At 50.6% G+C, this 23,505-nt stretch overlaps 1 protein-coding gene across 1 annotated transcript; it reads right to left on the bottom strand.

Annotated features, from left to right (window-relative positions):
• Positions 1-11,008: 11,008 nt before the first annotated feature.
• LOC144099364 (innexin inx2-like) lies at positions 11,009-20,229 on the bottom strand. Its single transcript, XM_077632597.1, has one exon. The coding sequence runs from the start codon at positions 19,604-19,606 to the stop codon at positions 18,521-18,523; it is 1,086 nt and encodes a 361-aa protein (XP_077488723.1). The 5' UTR covers positions 19,607-20,229; the 3' UTR covers positions 11,009-18,520.
• Positions 20,230-23,505: the final 3,276 nt, after the last annotated feature.

The raw sequence follows: 23,505 nt of genomic DNA, 5'->3' as shown, positions 1-23,505 counted from the left end.
TGGTTTCGTCCGTCGAAAGCGTGGTCAGCTTGGATCGCAGGTCGATGATCGCCTGATGCTCATTAAGGAAATCTATGCCCAAGATCACTTCGCGGGAGCATTGCGGTAGCACAACAAAGGTCGCAGGGTAGGTATGTCCTTTGACAGTCACTCGCGCTGTGCATCGTCCTGATGGCGTAATGAGGTGGCCCCCTGCGCTGCGAATTTGTGGGCCGTCCCAAGCCGTTCTGACCTCTCAGCTGCGCAGCGAATGTTCCATTCATCACCAAGTAATCGGCTCCTGTGTCGACTAGAGCGGTGACTTTCCGGCCGTCGACAGTCACTTCTAAGTGGGAGGTCGTGGCTCTTGCATTGCATTTTGCTCTCGGCGTCAGGTCACGGCTTCGTCGCGTGTGCGAGTCGCGGGTGGGGCGTGTGGTCCAAGCTCTTCTGGGTGGCGGCGTCGTTTTCAAGACAGCTTGCGTCGTGGTCGGGGTTCTCATTGTGTGCGGCGTCGGTGCAGCGAGTGTCGGTTCTTCATGCGGCGTCGCGGGTGCAGCTTCTTCATGGGGTGTGGTCGGTGGACGATCTTCGGCGTTTCGCACGTGAGCAACCTCACCTCCAGAGGTTGCTGCCTTTAGTTTCCTCTACGGGGGCTGGGAGACCTTCCTCGTACCGCGGCTGCGTAGCTGCGGAGTGGCGACGCAAAGCGCGAGGTTGACGGTGATGGTGAGCGCGAAAAGCGGTTCGGCGTGTACTTTTCTCGACGCAGGTACTCGTCGATTTCCTGCGGACGTTGTCCGAAGCGTGGTCGTGGGGCGTTAAAGTCAAATCCTCGAAGACTGATACGTCGGTACGGGCAGTGACGAGGAATATGGCCGGCCTCACCGCAATGGAAGCACAACGGCCGGTTGTCGGAAGTCCTCCAGGCGTCGCATTTCCTGGGGCTTGAGCGTCGGTCATAGGCTGGGCGGGTGGGTGCTGGGAGGCGGCGTTGTGGAACAAGTGGCTCATTTCGGGGAGGACGTGGGTGTTGTCGTTGGGGGTGAGCAGCCCTTACTGTAGCGGCGTAAGTCATGGCATGGGGTTCTGTGGCCGTCGGGGTGCCAAGTGCCTGTTGCACTTCTTCCCGCACCACATCCATCAGAGTCGCAGCTTGTGGCTGTGGGGAGGATGGCAGTAATCGGCGTAGCTCCGCTCGGACGATTTCGCGGATAACTTCCCGCAAGCTGTCGCTGGTGGTGGCCGGCGTGTCCGAACGGATTGCACAGGCATAGGAAGGGCGATTGTACTGCCGAGCTCGGACGTCGAGGGTCTTCTCAATCGTGCAGGCTTCTTGCATGAATTCCTCTACTGTTTTTGGCGGCTGGCCGACGAGGCTGCTGTTGCATCTGGGTTGCAAGCCCCAAAGGTAGCGTTGGCCTGGCGGCCTGGGGCAAAGCTGGAAACATCCGAAGGTGCCGGCAAAGGATGAGTCGACTGGCAACAGAACAACTTGTTTATTCTGGCATCTCAAAAGAGCAGCCGGTCAGGTCGACCACGTTACTCGCAGGAAGAAATCGAAGTCTCTCGTTGGCGTCCGGGGCAGCTCTCTTTATATACCCTCGGAGTCGAGGGCAAGAAGGAGCGGCTTGGGATGAGTCGCACAAGACGGCGACGCATGAACATGTTCAGGCGTGACGGGCGCGTCCGCCAGGCCGGCGCCGGTCAGACCTCCTCGCCTCCCAGTTGGGGAGCTCCTCTCCTCGGCTGCCGCGCTTTGACAAGCGTGGGCAAAACATGCACACACACACACACGCACGCACGACGACACGTGGCACGGAAACCTGTCTGGACGCGTTTGGCGGGAGGCGTTGCGGCCGCGATGAACGAAGCCGCGGCGTCCGTTGCATCCGCGCCGGCTATACCGCGCGTCGAAGGCGAGACGTAACAGACCGCCCCGCCGGGAGAAGGAGATCCCGATGGTCAGGGGACTGCATCCGCTGTCCAGAGGGATGTCGCTCGATGATGCTCGTAATCGAAACCGATCGTCCCTCGACGTTGCTTGAGCGCAGCGCACAGAGAAGGCCTCGTTCTCGGGTTCAGGATCACATAGGACACTGCAAAGTCACTTCGGGAGAGTTGCCATTTTTGTGCTCGTTCCCAGCAAGCGTTAGAACTACGCCGAAACGCAACCGCTCAGTCAGCAAGCACGAGACAACCCTCACTAAGCTCTGCCAGGCTCTTTCCCCTTTTATACTACTGCCTAGTTCCTTACAGTAGTCAAGCAGCACTCAGAACGCGTCCACAAATTGGAAAATTGCACAAGAAAGCACATAATTACTTTGAAACACTAAACAAAAGCAATATGTTAAAAATCCTGCCTCAGGAAGAAAACATCAGTAACCAACAACTTTGAGGCGGATTCCCACGTTAGGGGCTTCGACTTAAGCCATCGGCGTTACCGTTGAGACTCCCCTTTTTGTAACGCACCTCAAAGGAATATTGTTGCAAAGCGAGGCTCCAGCGCAGGAGGCGGCCATTTTTGGGAGATATGGTCTGCAGCCATTGGAGAGGGCAGTGATCCGTCTCAATGATAAACCTCGAGCCGGCTAGGTAGCATGACAATTTCTGAACGGCCCACACGAGACACGCACACTCTTTCTCGGTGGCGCTGTACGCCTGCTCACGACAGGTCAGCTTACGACTAGCATACAGGACGGGGTGTTCCACTTCTCCATTGTCCCTTTGGCACAGTACAACGCCCATGCCTCGCTCACTAGCATCGCACTGAACAACGAACCCTTTGGTATAGTCTGGCGATCGTAGCACAGGCTGGCTTGTTAGGGCGCTCTTTAGGGCGCTAAAAGCTCTCTCCTTTGTCTCGCTCCAGACGACTGTTTGGGGCTCTGTTTTTCTTAGAGCATCCGTCAGGGGAGCCGCGATATCGGAGTACCTGGGGATGTACCTCTGATAGTAGCCGGCGACACCCAAGAACGACCGAATATCGGTCTTCGTGCGCGGTTGCGGGAAGTCTCGCACAGCGGCCACCTTTATTTCAGAGGGGCGGCGACGACCCTGTCCAATCACGTGACCGAGGTAGACAACCTCGGCCTGTGCTAATTGGCACTTGGGAGCCTTGACTGTCAAGCCCGCTTCGCGCAGGCGGGTTAGCACTGCCCGCAAGTGTGCCATATGCTCAGACCAGGATGCGGAGAATATCGCTACGTCGTCTAAATACGGTAAAGCGAATTCTTCCTGTCCTCGCAACACTTTGTCCATGAGGCTTGAAAAGCAGTATGGCGCGTTCTTCAAACCAAAACTCAAAACTTTAGGACGGAATGTTCCCATTGGTGAAATGAACGCCGCATACCTACTAGCCTCATCTGTAAGTGGAACCTGCCAATAACCCCTGACAAGATCTAGGGTGGAAATAAACTGAGCCCTACTAACTTTCTCAAGGCGCTCCTCGATGTTAGGGATCGGATAAATTTGATCCTTAGTAATGGAATTAAGCCTGCGGTAGTCGACGCAAGGACGAGGTTCCTTGCCCGGTACCTCAACTAAAATCAAAGGGGAGGTATAATCCCTCTCACCCGCCTCAATAACACCGAGCTCTAGCATTTTCTTTACCTCAGCCTCCATAATATCGCGCTGGCGGGGTGACACCCGGTACGCCTTGGATCGTACTGGCTCTGGGGAGGTAAGTTCTATATCATGAGTAAGGACAGAAGTCCTACCAGGCCTCTCAGAGAACTGACCTTGAAACTCTTGTAAGAGTTGGTGTAGTTCGGTTTTCTGCTCAGGCGACAGCGGTGCTTTACTGAGTAAGTCACTAATGACCTGATCAGTGTCTTCCCTGTTCGTCACTGAGCCTAGTCCCGGAAGCTCGACCGGAAGCTCTTCTAACTTTCCCGTGTCGGGCATTTCCTCTCCAGTACCTGGTGCCTTCAACGCTACAGGCTCAATTTTATTCAGTTCGGACGTGCTCTGAATATCAGCTTGCTGCGCCTCCGACCCTTTCTCATTGTTCGACAACGTCGGCCCCGCAACTACCGCCTTTGCAGCGAGCTCCCGAACTCTCGGTCTGGTTAAGGCCTGAACGCTAGCCTCACCAAACAAAAGCCCCTTCTCGCGCAGGAGGTGATCGGACCTGTTCGAAAATAGGTACGGGTACTGGGGGGGGGCAGCCTAGATGACACTACGGCCTCCGTCTCAATTGCTCCGAAAGGTCCTTCAATAACCACTTTTGCTACGGGCAGACACACGCTGTGAGCTTCCACTGCTTGCTTGATCCATGCGCACTCGCCCGTGAACATATCGGGTTCTACGTAAGAGGTGTGAACTACATCCATTGTAGCTGCGGAATCACGAAGCACTCGGCACTCTTTCCCGTTCACGAGGAAGTCTCGCATGTAAGGCTCGAGAAGCTTCATGTTCTCGTCAGTGCTACATAATGACAAACACACGACTTCTCTTTTTGTTTCTGGACACTGCGCCGAAAAGTGACCCGGCTTCTGGCACGTATAACACACGCGCGCTTGCCTCCTCTCGAAACGCTTTCTGCGTTCGGCTTCGGCTGCCGCCGTCTCCTTACGTTCGGTCGGACTGCTTTCACTCGCATCCGCACTACGCGTGTCCCCCCTTGCTCTCATGGGTGTGAACTTCGGCCTCTCAGACTTGGAGCCAAATTCACCCTTTTGACCGTCCTTAGCTCCGCGAGCCCGACGCGTCACAAACTCCTCGGCTAGCTCGGCGGCTTTAGCCACTGTACTAACGTCTGGCCTATCCAAGACCCAGTACCGCACGTTCTCAGGTAACCGACTATAAAACTGTTCCAGCCCGAAACACTGCAGAATTTTCTCGTGGTCACCAAACGCTTTCTCTTCTTTGAGCCACTCCTGCATGTTTGACATAAGCCTGTAGGCAAACTCTGTATATGACTCATTTCTGCCTTTTTCATTTTCCCGAAACTTCCGACGGAACGCCTCCGCTGACAGCCTGTACTTTTTTAGCAGACTTGATTTCACTTGGTCGAAATCCTCTGCCTCCTCTCTCTTCAAGCGAGCGACTACGTCGGCCGCCTCGGCGGGTAACAAAGTGAGCAAGCGCTGTGGCCACGTTTCCCGAGAGAACCCCTGCTTCTCGCACGTTCGCTCAAAGTTAACCAGGAACAAACCAATGTCCTCTCCAAGCTTAAACGGCCGCATCAGGTCAGTCATTTTGAACGATACCCGTTCTCCTGCACCGTGTGCCTGACTTCCATTACGAGCGCGTTCCATCTCTACCTCGAGACGCTTCATTTCCAAAGCGCGCTCTTCTTTCTCTTTATCTTTTTGATCTTTACGTTCGCGCTCGTCTTTCTCTTTTTGCTCTTTACGCTCGCGCTCCTCTTTTTGCTCCCTCTCCTCAATGGTCTCAAGGCATTCCGACAGCTCGTCATCCTCAGCCTCCAACTCAAGAATAGCCCTTAGCAGTTCTGGTTTTCTGAGTTTGTCTGAGACATCCAGACCCAACTCTCTTGCAAGCTCCAGCAATTTCGGTTTGCGCAACGACTTCAAATCCATGGCTGCTCCGAATGCTGCTTTCTCTACTGCCTACTATTGTCTTGCCGCAAACTAACCCGGCAGCAACGACAACACAATTACCAGCTCTGTTTCTGACACTAACAAAAGCCTGGCAAAACTCAGAAGAAGAAAGTCCCGCACTCACCAAACCTCGCAGCCAAGAATTCAGCGCAGTCGTTCCGCTGCAGGCAACCAGTCATCACACAGGGCTCGTTGCACTGCTCCCGGATGGTCGTTGAGCTGCTCAGCATACAGTTGACCGCATATCTTCGCTGCTGGCCTCCGTTGTCGGGATCTCACCGCTGGCAACCAGTTGTTGCAAATGGGTTGCAAGCCCCAAGGGTAGCGTTGGCCTGGCGGCCTGGGGCAAAGCTGGAAACATCCGAAGGTGCCGGCAAAGGATGAGTCGACTGGCAACAGAACAACTTGTTTATTCTGGCATCTCAAAAGAGCAGCCGGTCAGGGCGACCACGTTACTCGAAGGGCGAAATCGAAGTCTCTCGTTGGCGTCCGGGGCAGCTCTCTTTATATACCCTCGGAGTCGAGGGCAAGAAGGAGCGACTTGGGATGAGTCGCACAAGACGGCGACGCATGAACATGTTCAGGCGTGACGGGCGCGTCCGCCAGGCCGGCGCCGGTCAGACCTCCTCGCCTCCCAGTTGGGGAGCTCCTCTCCCCGGCTGCCGCGCTTTGACAAGCGTGGGCAAAACATGCACACACACACACACGCACGCACGACGACACGTGGCACGGAAACCTGTCTGGACGCGTTTGGCGGGAGGCGTTGCGGCCGCGATGAACGAAGCCGCGGCGTCCGTTGCATCCGCGCCGGCTATACCGCGCGTCGAAGGCGAGACGTAACACTGCCAAAGAGTTGTTCTTTTACGCCGCGCATTAAAAACTGAGCTTTCTTTTCCTCGGTCTTCTCGGGGTCGGCGCGGCGAAATAGGTGCTTCATCTCCTCGACGTAATCGCGGACGGGCTCATTCAGAAGCTGGATCCTGGACTCGAGGAGTCGTTCCGCTCTTTCTTTCCTCACGACACTGGTTAATACTTTCAATAGTTCTCTCTTGAATAGCTCCCATGTCGTAAGGGACGACTCGTAGTTTTCGTACCACGTGCGTGCGGAGCCATCCAATGAGAAAAACACGTGTCCAATTTTTGCCGCATTATCCCACTTGTTGAATGACGTCACGCGCTCAGATTGGTCCTACCATTCCTCAGGGTCTTCGCCTTAGGATCCATTGAAAGTCGGCGGCGCCCGCGGATGCTTCAGTATGATCGGTGTCGACATCTTTGGCGAGGTTGCGGTGCTTGTAGCAGCGTCTTTTCGCTGTCTGGTGCGTTCCGGCAGTTTCCCAAGCTCAGGCTCCTCTCCCCGGAGACGTTATATGGCTCGCTGTGCTGCTGGCTCGTCCTCGTGTGCGAAGCGCTGAGGGCTGGCTTCACGACTTGAAGGGGGCGTCCGGAACATGGAAGGCTACCCCGCACCTCCAACATATGTCACGTTGTGGTGACGGCGGTCGAAGCAGTGATGAAGACGGACAAAAGGGACTTCTAAAATAAAACTGTTTATTGGGCTGAATTGCACCCAAAATGGGCTGAATCACTCGACGGCGGCGAAGCGACAAGCGTGCTCGGCAGTCGTCGAACAGAATGCCCGCCGCTGTCGGCCGTGCTCAATTTAAAGCTGATAGCGAACTTTCGAGATAAAGCGTGCAAAGTTACTAGAACATTCCGAAACAACGTAGAATTAGCTCTGTCTGGCTGCGATCAATCGAGATAAATCTAGTCGCGTCTTGCGTCGCAAACAAAGCGATAAAGTGGTGTGGCGGCAGATTTGAAAAACAAACTGCAAATATTCGTGGCAATATATATATATATATATATATATATATATATATATATATATATATAATGCTCAGACATCTCTTAGACCCGGACAAGACAAAGTATCAGGAGGCACGCCAACAACGCCAATATATATATATATATATATATATATATATATATATATATATATATATATATATATATATCAGGAGGCACGCCAACAACGCCAATATATATATATATATATATATATATATATATATATATATATATATATATATATATATATATTGGCGTTGTTGGCGTGCCTCCTGATACTTTGTCTTGTCCGGGTCTAAGAGATGTCTGAGCATTTTCCACGTGTTGGCTTTGATCATTCTGCGGTCCATCTGCTCGCACATACTGCCCCAGTTTTGTCTAGTTGAGTTCAGCGAGTGCTTCTCGATATCTCTGTTCTGTTTGGCTACGAGCTTGCGTATGTTTCTGTGCCTCTTCCTTTAAGCAAGTTTTGCTTCTAGCTCCATTTCCTTGTGCCACAGGCCTATCATGCGCCTATCCACCTCTTCTTGCGTATCGTCTGCTTCCACCTCTTCGGCACCTTCTTTAACTGCCGGGAGAATGTCTGCACCCCAAGATTCTATGTCCCTGATTTCGTCTTGCGCATGAAAGTCCACCCTGAATAGAACCCAATTTGCCGCTGCGACCTTTCCGAGTTTCGGTGCGGACGGTCCGTCTTCTACCACGATCTCCATAATTTCGTGGTCGCTTCCTAGGTCCTCCATTGTGTTACACCACCTGGCCGTGATTTGGCATCTGGTTAGTGTCAAGTCGGGTGTAGTGTATTCACGCTGTTGCCCAGTCTTGTTGGTTTGATGGGGTCAGCGATTATTAATATTAGCTCATTCTGTAGAATGCTGTTCCAGGGTTCCCTGTCCTTGATGTGCGTATACTTTTGCATCCCCATGGAGGGGTGGTGCGCGTTAAAGTCCCCTACAATGACGATCGGGTTTTGCCCGCGATCTGTACCTCTGTACATAGCCTGTCAAAGCCGCAATCCTTTCTCTGTTTCGGAGAGCTGTATTCGTTTATGGCTCTTCTCTCTCCGCTTTCGCGGTATCATTTCGATTACAGTGTGACGTAATTGGACGCGTCCTGTCTCGTGCTGCAGCGCGGTATCGTTCCGTTCGACGAGGGTGGCAACCTGCGTGTCGTCCCCTCGGCCCGGGTACGATTTGTAGTAGCACCGAGCCACAGGTGTCCTGCCGCTGCACAGCGGCGCACCTTTCCTAAAAATACAACTTTCAGTTTACTCTTTCTTCTTTCCCTCCCTCCTTTATCCCTTCCTTTACGGCGCGGTTCAGGTGTCCACCGAGATATGTGAGACGGTTATTGTGCCATTCCCTTTCCTCAAAAACCAAACAAAACAAGTGAGCCGACGGCGTTCATAGAGCTCATTGGCGTTGACAACTTTGCAAAGGCCGTTCATTTTCACGAAAGGAAAGGCGCACAACCGGCTCCGTGGGTCAGCGGAGACCTCACTCTCGCTTTCATGTACGTGGCGTTGGTGTCCAACTGCAAAAGTCTGCTCTGATTGCGTTCCGTACACTGGATAGGCAGTGCGCCCTCCCTGCCACCCCGGGAGGTGGCATGCAGTTAATGGTTCATCGCGAGAGATTGATCACCAAATGGACGCTGCGGCCTAGCTATTGCTGCAGTGCCGCATGTCAGCTACAACGTTGTCAGCGCTAATACATTCAGGCCACATCTCTCTCTCTCTCACCACCGCCACGTGTATCAAAGCACGAATGAGGCATCCGCATATCCAGGGAGCCAGTTATGCGCCCTTCCTTTCCTCAAAGCCATCGCCGTCTAGAACATTGTCAACGCCAATGAACACAGTGAACGCAGACATCTTTCGCTTTGTATATCCTGGATTAGCTGAGCTAATCCACATTAATTTTTTCCCGCACTAGTGTAAGGCTATAATTTCCGGCTTGTCTCCGTTTGCAAGGAACGGTTGTAAAACGGCTCGTTTACGCAGAAAGCCCCTACAGTTCCACTGCCAGAGGCGCTTTTAGTTGCTTGGAATTCCGCGCATACCCATCGGTCCCTTTTCTCAAATTCCGCCTTGGCAGCAGCGTCTCACTTTTCGAATTCTGCTATGACCGTTTCTGTGACTTATTTCATGAATTGCATTAGTGTTCCGTTCAGTAGTTTCATGTCCTGTTCCTCGTTTAGTTGTTCGAATTTGGTCTCGAGATCCGACTCTTTGGCTTGTTTTTTTTTAATGGGGGTTTTTAAACCTTCATTGCCTCTACCTCTTTATCCTGCTCCACATGTATAGGCGCCATTGCCTGTTCCTGCTGCGGTTTGTTTTCCTCGGGTTGCTTAGCTGTCGTTTCTAGCGTTTTGATCCGCTCTTCCTGCTTCTTAATATAATCAGTCTTAATCTGCTCTGCCAAACCGTAGCAAAATCCGTAACGCAGTTTTCCTAGGCTGAGGAAGTGGCGCGGCCGATCCTTTAAATAGAAATCAGGTGGCGCAAGTTCTGATGAAGCCTTCCGGACTAACAAATGTGGCTTTTGCATGTATTTTTCTCATGCTGTAAATGCGAGCAATGGTTAAAGCAAGCTAAAAGTCATAATAAAATTGCTTGTTTGTTTTGATAAGTCTTCAGATAACGTTAATAGTTTTTCCCATTTCCAGATGGCACCACTGTTTTTGATGAGCCCTTTCCACTGCATTCCATCAATAACCCATTCTTTCTTCCCCATTAGGCTTTCCAACACATCGTTTTGACGCCTTCTCCTGGGTGGTTCTTTCGGCCTCTTGCTACCAGCTTCATGTTTCATGTACTTCTTTCCAATCTTCCTTTCTCACTGGATGATCGGAGCCTTGTAACCTTCCTTATTGCCATTATTCGTTAAATATCTGTGGCCTTGACAGTCACTCGTGTGTTGGCGTTTCGGGCTCTGTCCTTTCAGAATACTCCCACCATAAGCAAAGGCGTATGGAAGGTACCGGTTGGAGCTCCAGAGTATGTGTGCTTAGGGCGACTGCCCGTAAAGAACGCTAGAGGCAGTATAGTTTCGTACCTTTTTTCTGCAATTTGAGTAGAATTTGGTCCTTTTTTCCCCTTCTGGTGAAGCTTCCGACAGTGCTGCATTCAGAGAGGATAAGGGGTCCAAGAGAGCTATTCAGCTGTTTTTTGTAACGTTCTCAGCTGATAATGGCACATTTCTCAGATCTCCCTGTCACGTTCACAGTAAGCAGTCTTTAAATATTGGGAGAATGTCTAGAAATAAAATCAGAAAACCAAAACGGGCCTGCGCAACAGGAGGCGGTGCCTTGCAAGATGCAGAGAAGACCACAACAACATTGCCGGCAAAACTTTCATGCTTTCACTGATACTTAAGCTACCTGCCCCCTTTATCAAACACCTTAAATAAGGAATATGTTAAACAAATGAAAAGAACTCAATTTGGTTGTCCAGCAAGTGTGGACCACATACCAGCATTCAAGTGATCTCCCTGCCAAGAATGCAGTGTTCGCTCCTGAAAATCACCCTTAGCGAGGCCAGGAAATGAGGAGCTTAGAAATTTATTTGTGCAGAAAGAAAATGCCACATTTATTATTACTAAGTTTGGCATAAAATACCAGGCAAATGGGCAGAACCTATGCTGGAAAGCATAAACCATTGAGGAACCTACACAATTCTTTTTTTAGCCAGAAATGAACAGGGGAAGGGATGGAACTATTAGGAGGAGCCACGGACGAATATATTGCACCGCGTAATGCCAGAACTTGCTGAGCTGAGTCGTGTTGTAGTGGCTTTAATCGTCTTTTATAAAAGACAGAAAACATTATACTAGCGTCACATATATGAAGCCCCCAGAATAGCAGTGACAAACAGCTGTTGTAAATTACTGCATATAAATTCCAATGTAAATAGTAATAACTGGACAGCATCCAAGTGCTGCCTTTCATCACCTTCGAATTAGCGTCTAGTTCATTTGCAGAAGTGCCCTTAGCAAAATGCACTGGATAGCCAGTTGGTGCCGTAGACAATGTAGTGAAAAGTGGCTATGGATCAAGGACGCCACGGTGCATGTCCCTGAATACGCCATGTCGATAATGTCCTCGCCTGTAGCTGACCAGGTTTGAGGCGTCCATCATGCACTTCATTCTGCACATTCAAACTTCCACATGAAAGGTTGTGTAAGACAAACCTTCTAAAGGCATTCAACAAACACTTCAAACTTGAACACGTCCACTCCAATATACCCACTTTCCAATTTTTGACCCAACTGCTGCTACTCTTTTGCACAAAACCATTCCTCCTACTGCGAGCCGGTGGGAAATGTTTTATGCTGTAATAGAGTTGCACAGCCAGACTTTTTAAATCTATGATGCCTGCAAAAAATTTTACCTGCATGCTCTATAATATACTAAAAAAATTCAGATCTGCACAAATTTTGTCGATTTGTTATGGCACCCCTGTGCAACTTAGCTCATTTCACCTGCAAATGATTCTGTGCTAGCAGTATTGGTTCAGTGCCTTCCTACAATGTGTTATAAGAAATTACAGCAAGTACTAGCAAGGGTCACTACAAAGATATTGCTGATGTTATGCTGCACTGCTTGATAGGCATGCTCAGCTCAAATTCCCAACAAAGTCACAAACAAACAGATGCTACTCAAGAATGGTCATTTTTTTGTTTTCTTTTATTACTTACAAAAAAACATCCATCATGGAGGAAAACAGACGCCGTGCCAAGCTATAATGCAATGCACGACAGTACACGTCTTGGTACAAAAACGATGTGCAATGCAAAAACCATGCACATTCTAACACGCTCTACACAATGACAACTCCCAGCTTGACACTTACAAAATGTTGAAGTCAACAGCCTATGCACATGGATGATCATGAGACATACCTTGGGCATTTACTTGCCCCAAGCACAAGGGGAGGATATGTGTTGGTGTAAAACAAAAGTGGTCCCTGTATCACAAACAAAACAAACAAGAACACACCACATAAAAAAAAACAATGGACCCCAGGCAACAATTCATGTGCCACAAAGTAAAATTTGTTCAAATTTGAGAAAAATAACAGAACAACAATCATAGGCAGACTGCCACTTAAGCAGAGCTCTAGAACAGCTCAGAACTGATGTGTTCACAATGCCACAAATCTTTTGGGCAGACTTACTGGAAGACAAAAATACATTGTTCGCATCGCTCCAACAAGGAGAAATGAGTATGAATGCATAGCATATGAGAAGCTAGACAACACAGGTATGTCAAATGCAAGAAGTCACTTGAATAAATAGAACCAGTATGAAAATGAAACAAAGAATTCCTTGCCACTGATAAATAGCATGGCAATGCACCAATGCATTCATCTGCTTGGGCCAAGCAGCCACATTACTCAATGGCTGTGTGATAGAACCTCTAACCATCATAGCTAGCATGACATAATAAGAAAAATCAAAATGATCAAGCAGTCAAAACAAAAACTCTCTAGTACTAGATGGTATGAACTTCCTGTTCACACCAATTTGCCATTCACCCTGCGTAGCTGTCAGAAATACGTGACAAAGGACACTCGCTAAAAGACACGCTTTTGCACCCTGTCTTGGAGATATGAATAGCATACAACCGAAGTAATAGTCAGCTGCTGGCCATTTTGCATAAACCAACATCCCATTTCAATAACAGCCCCTTGCAAATGCAGCAAAGCCGTGATGAGATTTGTCCAGCACACATTCACAGGCAGTTTCTTGAGCACCGGCAGGTTGTTATTTGTATATAAGGCAAAGAGACATTTACTTCTGACGTGGCTTAAATATTTCTCAAAATGCAATGGACACCATTAATTCACAGCTATCATTGCTATTAAAGCGAGCTCTACTAGAATATAAAAACACCATGCTCACTGCTACAAGAATGCTGTAACAACCTTGACAACTTTACACATATGACCTGTGTTTAACAGGATATGTGCATGCAGCGCCACTACTTATAAGCAACTGCATAGCAAACTTCACTCCAGAAAATAGTCCACAAACGAACCTTAATTTGAAATTATGACAAGCAGTGTGCATGTAGAAAAATGTCCAAGGTTTGTTAAGCTGTGCTAGGAATGTTCAGATATTTGGTCAACAGCAAGAGGCCAGAAATTTGCAGAAAAACTGCACGCACAGCAGAAACACAACTAATGTGCCTAAAGGAATGGCACTAATGGATCAGGACTGGTCCTTGGTTATTGCTTCCATACACGAAAGAAAATGAGTTGGTGAAAATAACCACATAGATATCATGATCAATCCGTGACAACATCCAAAGTGAGAATATAAGACAGGGCGATACCATCACTGTCGTTTCCATTCACACAGCACATACACTGTTGAGCTCCAAGTTGAACATTTCTACCACTCTTTACTCTTTCTCTCATTACGATGCCGCACACCGCAAATGAATTTTGGAAAACATTACAACCCAATAATTTCGGCAAACACTGAGAATTTAGTAAGCACAACGCTCAAGATGCACCAACAATGATAGTAGCTGTTTTAAAAATTGCATACCATTCACTCTGGCTACAAAGCACGAGATATCACACTATCAATAACATGGCTGAACTTTGGGAAAAGTGGCAGTGTTTACATAAGGCTGCTACACCTGAAGTTACTAGGTTGACGATGAAAGTGCTCCAGCAAGAGCACTTATGATATGAAATATGCGGGAGTCACTACAGATGGCAGAGTAACCTGGACCGGTAACACAAACTCCAGAGCCTGCTGAAGTCCCACAAGAGTTAAATGACAAGCGCTGCACATGAACAATTAAGAATAAGTGAAAATTTTCTGTAATTGTACCACTGTGAAGATAGACTATTTCTTGCTTGGTATCCCAACACCGTTTTTACAGCTTCAGCCATTTATGTTCATCTGCAGCACAAAGCTCTTAGGGTTGATGGAGTGCATGACAAAAGAACGCTTCACAGTAGTGCTATACACGGCATGCCATAGCCTCTTGATACAAAACTGTAGTTAGTAGTCATGATGGCTTGTGGTAACTAGCACAGAGCGATAAATAGGAAAAAAAGAAGGCAGCTCATGGCCACTTATGCTAATCTAACTAGTTTTATCAGTGACAACAATAAGTGGCTACTGCAGTTATATCATGAACGAAATGCAATATTGATGCTAAATTCGAATTCGAGGAACCTCTTAAAACACATTTTGCTGCTTTGGCTAGCATTACAGGTCATTGCAAGATGAGCGACATAAACATCACTCTTGAAAATTTCAAACATATTACACCACTTAAACAAGATTGTGAACGCATCCCTAAAACTAAACAGCAACAATGTATGTTGCCTATAGCTTTGGCAAAGATCCATCACGCATGGACACTGTTAGGTTTCCAAAAGGTTGCTTCATCCATGGCATGGAGAAAGTGCATAATGAATGGCAAAGTCAAAGCCATGACAATAAAGTGCAGCGTTTCAACAAAGGTCACAAGATGCAAATCACTTAGGCCCCGCTGGCAAAAGTGGCGCACAGTGTTAAGCAAGTTTTACTTGCTGGGTGACTCAGTGTTGCATGGCTTGAATGAAAAAGCAGAGGCTGAAGGGGCTGCCACGAATGTGCAAAGAACACGCTTCCACATCAGCCACCTGAGCACGTTACAGCAGGTGATACCAGAAACAGTCCTAGTCCACAGAGATGTGATATAGTTTTTGCACCATATAGCAGATAATGCGGAGAACCAGCTCACAAAGCTTTGTGGTCATAGCAGTATCTTAGAGCTGTGTTGCAGGTAAAAAATACACGGCTGCAATAATGAGCTGAATTAAAACTACACCCAAGCAGTACCTTTCTTGTGCAAGGTCCCATAGGTTACCAGTTCTGTGACCCCTACCCAAGTAAACCATTTTTTTCATTGACAGTGAATGCGCACAGGTGCACCTTGAGTATCAAAAGCATGTGTCTGTGTACCCAACGGGTGTGCGCCGAGACTCGTCCTTCGAGAGGCGTAACTAGAAGTGAACGAACGCTGATGACCGACAATGGTTCAGCGCAGTGCTTCGCCAGCTCTGGAAACATCCTGCCCACAGCCATCGTCTGCGGCTGAGTCACGTGCGAGCAAACGCGTCGACGCAACGCGGAGCCCAGCGCTATCAAAGTGGAAACGGTAGGATTCGACGCGGCTTCCGGGTCGGAATAACGAACCAGCCGCAGTATGACCTTTTCCCGGTGGACGTCAGAAAAACTGCGCCTTCGATTCTTTACGCTGGTTAAGAAGGGCCGAGTGCAGTGCAGCAACAAAAGAATACAAGGAAAAGAAAGCGCAACTCGTCGATGGTCTAGGTATGACCCGGCGTTGAAAAGAAGCTCAGGCCCGTCTTCTGCCGTGTTCGTCAGATTGTATCCTAGGAGGCGCAAAGGTATCATTCCGAGGCGCCCAATTTAGATACCTGCAAATCCCCCGCCAGTGAGCAATAGACGTGGAATTCACTACGCGCACTTTTTTTTTTTCTGCACCTCGCGGGAATCGTACGACTGGCCGAAAACGCCGCCCGGGTCCAAGGACTCCAGGACGTCGTCTATGCTGATGGGCTGAAGCCAATCCCGTACCTGTCGGAAATTAATGGCACCTGCTACTACAACCTCGCGGGGCGTCATCAGCGCCGACATGTACACCGCCGCCTCCAAGGCCGTGGGACAGACGCTCTAAAGCCCCTCCGGCCCGAGCAAGCTGCGCCACACTCAGAAAAGGCCTCGCTCAACCGAGCCATATCTCGGACACCTCGCGCGCGCACTGAATTCTAGTCGCGTGCGCTGGCGTGGGCTGCCCCGCTCGAGAAGAAGGGAGCACGTGCAACGTGGGCGCGTCCAGCGCTACGGCGGCGCTAGCACGCACGATTCGGCGCCGCCTTGAGCGAGAAATCCTTGGCGCGGTTGCGTCACCCGCGAAACGTCACGCGCCGGGCCCTTCCGCGTAGCGAGCTTGCCTTGTGCCAGCAGCGCAAGCACACGCCAGCGCACCGACTCGATTGCGATCTCTGGGATTCATTAAAACGCCGAACAAGGGAGTCGTCGTTGCGATGGTGGATGTGCTCGTCCGCGTTGTGGGCATCGGCGGCATCCTGCCCCCGGAGAGCACAATATAAAGTGTGGCGGTCCAACGCAGGGACCCGAAGAGCGGAGCGCGGGGAGCGAAACCCCAGGTGTGACAAGAAACGGTTTCCAGTCCCCCTTTGAAACCCTATTTTGTCGTTTTAATTTTTTTTTTCAAATTCAAAACGGTTCAGCGGTTCCTTATCACACTAGCAGCGCATGGGACGTAGAAGTGAGGTTAGAAAAAATAAATGCATGGAAAGGAAGAAAGAACGACCGGAGAGAGAAAGCCTGAAAAGCGGACAATGGAATGGAACAGCAGTGAACAGAAAAAAACGTCACGACGCGTCCTAGATGGGACGGCGCAGGCTCGAGCCGACCGCGTCACGCGAGCGGCAGGCCACTGAATATGGCTGGCTGAGAGAGAGAAGAGAAAAACACCCACACACAAGAAACGCACACATATATGCTTTGTAAACCAAGCGCGAAACCCCCTCTGTTTTTCTTTTTTTGGCACGGAGCAATGACTGCTAAATCACGAAGCGGGGCGGGGGGCAGCGTTCTTTTTCGGCCAGCAAAGGAAGTGGGCATAAAAACGTGAACGCGATGTTAGCGCGACGAAAAAAAAAACATGACACAAATCTGTGGGAACGCTTTACCCAACAGATATTTTGCTAACAGAGGCAGTTACAAACTGCTAGTTACATACGCTAAGCGGTCAGCTTACTGCCAGTTACAAACTCCAGCCATTGTCATGCTTGAAAACGGCACTGTCAAACTTGCAGCCTAACGATAAAGCCCCATCCAATTAGGTCAGTTTGCATGCGTTCCTGAATTGCAGCCTAGCGAAAGCACAGAGTTAAAGCAGTTGTCTCGGCACTAACGAAGACCTTGCGAAAAGAAAAATCGCGCCAATTCCGCAGCCACTAGTGGCTACTTTTGGTATCGCTTATCTAGATTACTTAAAAAAAATCCACACAGGGAGGGCAGAATCAAACTAATGAAATAGCATCTTTTCTTTCCGAACCTCAGAGCATACCCAAGAGACGCCGAACCGAGAAACGCGAGGACGACATGCAAATGAAGCGAGCGGCCTTGCCCCCCGCAAAATTCACCCAGATTTGCGTAACCCACGCAGCGTGCCAGTCTTTCCAAAGGTACTCGGATGTCGCGCAACCTCCGATGACCATGAAATTTCCCGGCAGCGTACAATGGACAAGGGCTCCCACGGCCCGTTTCCGTGGGCTCCTCCACTCACGACCCGACCGAGGCTGCGGGGTAGGCGCCGAGCACGACGTTTCGGCGCCATCACCGCCGCGCGCACCGCGGTTTATCGATCGGCGCCTACAGCGTCAGGTGAGCCAGCCGCAATGGCGAAGCCGACGCGCGCGAAGGATGCGCCGAGCGAGCACGGGGTTATCGCGGTTAACAGCGCCAACGGGGCCAGGGCGAGTGAATGCATAAGGCACTGGAAATGGGCGACACAGCCCGCGTCGCTGGTGGCTGCATACTGCTGTTGCACGGCGAGCAAGGTCAAATTGCGAGGGTACCGAAACACACGTCCCCGCATCCGCCGTCACAAGCGCGCCTCGATTGCTAGAAAAGCTCGTCGTCTAAGGGATCGTCAGTTATTGCGAAGTGATGCTCCCCGGAGCGCGCAGGCTGTAGTCATTGGATTAACGTGAATTTCCAGAGAATTAATTATGCAAGGTACGAAAGAAGTATTTGTCGATGCCTCAAACGCTGCGAGGATGATCAATTCGAGAGATTTCCCAGTCGCTCCTCGGGAGAAGCATAGGAGCGGATCGTCCGAATTTGACAACTGACAAATTGGGTCACAGGTCTCATCAGCCGCTAAAGAAAAAAAAAAAAACCCGAAGCTATACAGCCGGTCTAAATTGGTGCAAAATACAAAATACTTGCGCTGGCACACTGCTATGTCGCGGAAAAACCGCTCGTGAAGGGGGTTCGTGGACGCGAAGAGATGGCACCACAACAGAGTGAAGAAAAAAAAAAGTGGAGTTACGGTCATCAGACGAGCTCCAGAGACTTTCCCTCCAGGTGCTTCTCCAGGTCGGAGATGAGGTCTCTGTAGTGGACAGGGTCCAGGTTCTTGGCGAGCAGGTCCAGCAGGAACCACTCGCCCACTTTGCAGCGATCCAGCACGCGTCCCAGGTAGGTGACGTTCGCGAGACGCGCCCTAGACTTGAGAACGTGAAACCTGGCCGGGGGCCAAAGGAACAGCACCGAACGGTACACCAGCACGAGGCCAGAGAGCACCGCCAGGATGACGAACCAGAACCACAGGAACACGTAGATCTTCTCGTTGATGATGTTGATGGGCAGGATGCACATGGCGTCGTGCTTCTGCACGTCGCCGGACGAGCCGTACATGTGGAAGGTGCACTTGGTTAGCCTGGGGAAGACCTTGATCATTGGGTCGAAGCGGACAGACCAATCCCAGTCGGTGAACTCGAGCACCTTCGTTCCATACGTCGAGAACTCGCCGCCGAGGAAGTCGTCCATGAGGTAGATCTGGCCGATGACATTCACGAAGTTCAGGATTTCGCAGAGGAAGTAGTAGAAAGTGTACATCTTGTGGTGACCGATGTTGTTGATGAAGTACTCCACAAGCAGCTTGCGGTTGTTCTTGCGTTTGTCGTCGCAGAGGATGGGCGAGTTGAGGTCGAGCACGAGCGTGCTGATCTTGTTGCCCTCACAGGCGAGCCACAGGTAGCGGGGAATGTAGAAGAGCACGGCTTGCAGGAAGAGCACGAAGCACACCCACTGGTAGTAGCCGTGGTACACACGCTGTTCGCCCGGCGTGTACTTGTCCACGCCGGGATACGGCACCTGCACGCCAACCTTCTTGTTCCAGGCATCCTTGACGCTGAAAGTCGAGTGGATCCAACAGAAGGTGTCTAGCACTCGCGAGGGCACACTGTCTTTGCTGATGCAGTCGATAGGGTCGCCGATGTACTGCCGACTGGTGACCAGGATGCTGAAAGCGATGAGCAGCGCGCACGTCACCTTGTAGTGCAACCGGAACACATGGTTGTCGGTGACGATAACGTCGATCTTGATCAGGCTCTTGAGTCCTCCGAAAATCTTATCCATGGCGACCGCCTCGTAATCTACGGCGACTGCCTAAATAAACGCGTTTCGTTCGATGCAAACGCGCGCCGCAGTTGCGAGCGGCTAGGCGACGCACAAACGCTCGCCGCCGGCTGCCAGACAAAAAGCGAGCGAGCGTCCCCACTCACGACGCACAACGTTGCACGCAGCGTCGCAGCTGTCAAAAGAGAATGCTTGCCGGCAGCACAAGTTGTTCGCCCGCTCGGAGCGCCCGTGGGGGGCGGTGCAGCCAACCGGAACGCTCCCAATCAGCACGTGACCTAAGTAAACCAATCGCATTTGAGCGGGAAGAAGGGCTTGTTTTGAACTTTTGCGCGTGCAGCACGCGTTGCCTGCTTCCTCCTCTCTCGCTTCATAAACGAAGAAAGCCTCTGCGGGGAGGAAATGAGGGAAGAGGAAAAGGTGGTGGTGAGGGGGCGAACGAGCCTTTCTTGTCAGCGGGGTTCCCCCGACCCGAGAGGGGGGCAAATGTGGGGGCCAGAATGGGGGAGGCTACCAAGACAATCTACTGGAAATGGCGCCGACCGCCCGGCGGGCGAGGCGGAGGGGTCGTCCACCAACTTACCGGCGGTTTCCGGATGGCAGACGCGCGCTGGGGCAGCTGAGGTTTGCGCGCGCTTAGCTCGTTTGTGGCGCCCGTGCCAAAAAGCGCGGTCGATTTCGTCACTTGGAAACGGCCGGTAACACACGCTGCCGTGACGCTGCCGAAGTGCGTACGTTGGCTCGGCGCGGCGACGGCAGACATCGGCCGTCGCCATCTCGCCGCTGACAGCGTAGTACAGCGTCTCGAGAGTGAAGCGACGCGTGGCCAAGGTCGACCCCGAAGGAGCGCGCGCCGGGAGGACCAGAAATTCCGAAGCGACCGGGGCATCTGTCACTAGGTTGCCCCTTCAGGCGAGACAGGGCGTGTTTGTGCTTCGCTGTCAAAATCGCGCTCTTTGTCAAAGGCAAGAAATACGTTCACTCAGGTAGCGCGCGCTAGATATAACGAGTGCACGACGGAAGAAATGAACGCATTCGTTAATATTAACCTGACGAGGCGCGCTTAGGAGCCCTTTTTAATTTTTTTTCCGTTGCTCGTCATTCCTTCCTTGCCAGTAAAAAAGGGCGGGTTGGATGTGTATCGGAATGCCGCCCACATTTTGACCCATCGGTGCGTTCCTTCTACAGAAACGATGTTGCCTGATGTGAGCTGCCAGCTGCAACTAGTACATAAAAGGGCTCGTTGTCCGGGTGACAGCTTATTTGGTACTGGGTTTCAGAGGCGTAGTCAAAATGTTTCAGAGCTCTAAGTGCGTGAGCTGTCTCCGCGTCACCGCAGCCTCTTGGAGCCCCGAAAAAAAAAAAAGTGATGGCACTTTGTTTTCGCTTCAATATATGGTAGTGTGCTGATCGGCCTGCCTGGGTCTACGTTTTTCGCCGAATAGCAAGAAGGAGCCCCCGTAGTCGTAGGTGGGTTGCTTTGGTAAAAAGAATAATAAAGCGTACGGTTTCAAGAGTCAGTGCTACTGCCTACGTGCCCACTCACGTGTTTATGTAGGGCGCGACAGCATCTATTACAGATTGTGACGTGATTAAGGTAGCGAAATGATCCTGCTCTCAGTCGCTTTTTGCCGCCGTCATCGCGCACCCGTCTTTGCAAAATCCGTCCAAGTGCTTTAGGTCGAAATGCTTTAGAAGCGATGACGGAGTGAACTCAAACGACGGAAAGCGCTGTTGCGAGGAGCGCACTACATCGAGGCTGCAGGTGAATTTAACTCACTCGGAAAACTGTCTGCTTATCCCAGCACGTTCAATGACGCTGCAGGCTGCGCGTTGCCGATAAATGAAAGTAATCTACTTATGACAAATCTTTTCAGTAGGCTAATTAAATCGCTGGAAATTAACTGCGTCTGTGCAGCGTCGTTTTTGAAGAATTGTATTGTTTTTGCTTCGTTGTGTATCCTGTTATTTGAAATGAAAATTGATTTTCGGGGAAAGGAAATGGCGCAGTACATCTCACATCTCGGTGGACACCTGAACCGCAACGCAACGGAAGGGATAAAGGAGGGACTATGAGAGAAGAAAGGAAGAAAGAGGTGCCGTAGTCGAGGGCTCCGGAATAATTTCGTCCGCCTGGGGACCTAACGTGCACTGACATCGCACAGCACGCGCGCGGGCGCCTTTGCGTTCCGCCTCCATCGAAACGCGGCCGCCGCGGCCGCGTTCGAGCCTGGGTACTTCGGATCTGTAGCCGAGCGCCCTACCGCTGAGCCACCGCTGCGGGTCCAGATTTTAGCACAAATTAAATATGAACAAAATGGCCGGCGGTTAAGCACTGCTAAGCCCAAATTACTATGGTGGTGGTGGTAGTGGTTTTATTAAAAATAATAGTAAAAAGGAAGGAAAAGATTTTTGCAAAAAACCGTGATTTCAAATTACTATGCGAAATCACGGTTTTTTGCAGGTGGATACCACCGCCACGTGCCTGAAAGCCCTATTAAGATGTCCACTGACCCAGGTATACCCAGTATGCACCTTTGCTTTCCTCAAAATCAACGGAGTCTAAATTAATAATAGTAATAATGATATGTGGGGAAGGAAGTGGCGCAGTAATAATAATAGTAATTGGTTTTGGGGGAAAGGAAATGGCGCAGTATCTGTCTCATATATCGTTGGACACCTGAACCGCGCGGTAAGGGAAGGGTAAAGGAGGGAGTGAAAGAAGAAAGGAAGAGATAGGTGCCGTAGTGGAGGGCTACGGCATAATAATTTCGACCACCTGGGAATGTTTAACGTGCACTGACATCGCACAGCAGACGGGCGCCTTAGCGTTCTGCCTCCATGAAAACGCAAACCGTCGCGGTCGGGTTCGAACCCGGGAACTCCGGATTTGTAGCCGTGGCGACTACTTGGTGTTACGACGCTACGGTGTCGCATGGAGCGCGGGCGTTTTGGCATTCGAAAATGAAAATTGGTTCTGAGGAAAGGAAATGGTGCAGTATCTCTCTCATATATCGTTGGACACCCGAACGGAGCCGTAAGGGAAGGAGGGTGTGAAGGAAGAAAGGAAGAGGTGCCGTAGAGGAGAGCTCCGGAATAATCTGACTTCCCTCAAAATGCGGCTGGCGTGGCCGGGATTAGAGCGTGTAGCAGCTGAACGCTACAGCCAACCTTGCCATAAAAGTGGGTATCGCCGCTAAGTTATGTAAGAGGTGCGACTGGCGTGTCTGCGCCTGTGCAGCAACTCGAGATAAGCACGAGCATCTGTTAATACCGAGGAGGTTATAAATATAATCTCCTTGGTTAATACATACCTCTTGAATAATTGAATTGGGCGGGGGCCCAAGAACCTGCGTGTCCTATACTCCCATGTGTCCATTAAAGTTTTCCCCACCACCACCAGAAATAGCTAAGATATTTGATTGTTGGTTCGTGGAAAGTAATGCCTCGTTATCTATTTCACAAGTCCGCGTATTATTGGGGGCCCATGTTTCATACATTTTCGATTTTTTTGCAATGCGCCGAAAAGCTGGTGGAAACGAGTTGAAATCACTTTTGACGTCTTTGCGCGCGCTGCCCTACTAGTGCACGTGTTTACTGCATATCTGACGTCTAGCGTTACTGTTCATGAGCGGCGCGAAACACACGCAGAATCAATACATAGACGGCACACGTGTCACCCGTCTTGTGTTTCCTAGTTCCTTGGCGCTGTTGAACAATAATGGATCTGTACCAAAGAGCGTGATTTCCAGGGCTAACGGAGCGTGCAACAGCTCACTAATGTAGCTGGCTCCTCATGTCGGCGCAGGCCGTCCCTAAGCGAGAGAGAACAGCCTTGTTTTCTAGGGCGCCACGAGTCAGTTTTCTGCCTCCCACCCAGACGCCCCGAGCGCCTCGAG

The sequence above is a fragment of the Amblyomma americanum genome, chromosome 7 (assembly GCF_052857255.1).
Source record: "Amblyomma americanum isolate KBUSLIRL-KWMA chromosome 7, ASM5285725v1, whole genome shotgun sequence".
NCBI lineage: Eukaryota > Metazoa > Arthropoda > Arachnida > Ixodida > Ixodidae > Amblyomma > Amblyomma americanum.
This window is presented reverse-complemented; position numbering and strand designations above follow the sequence as displayed.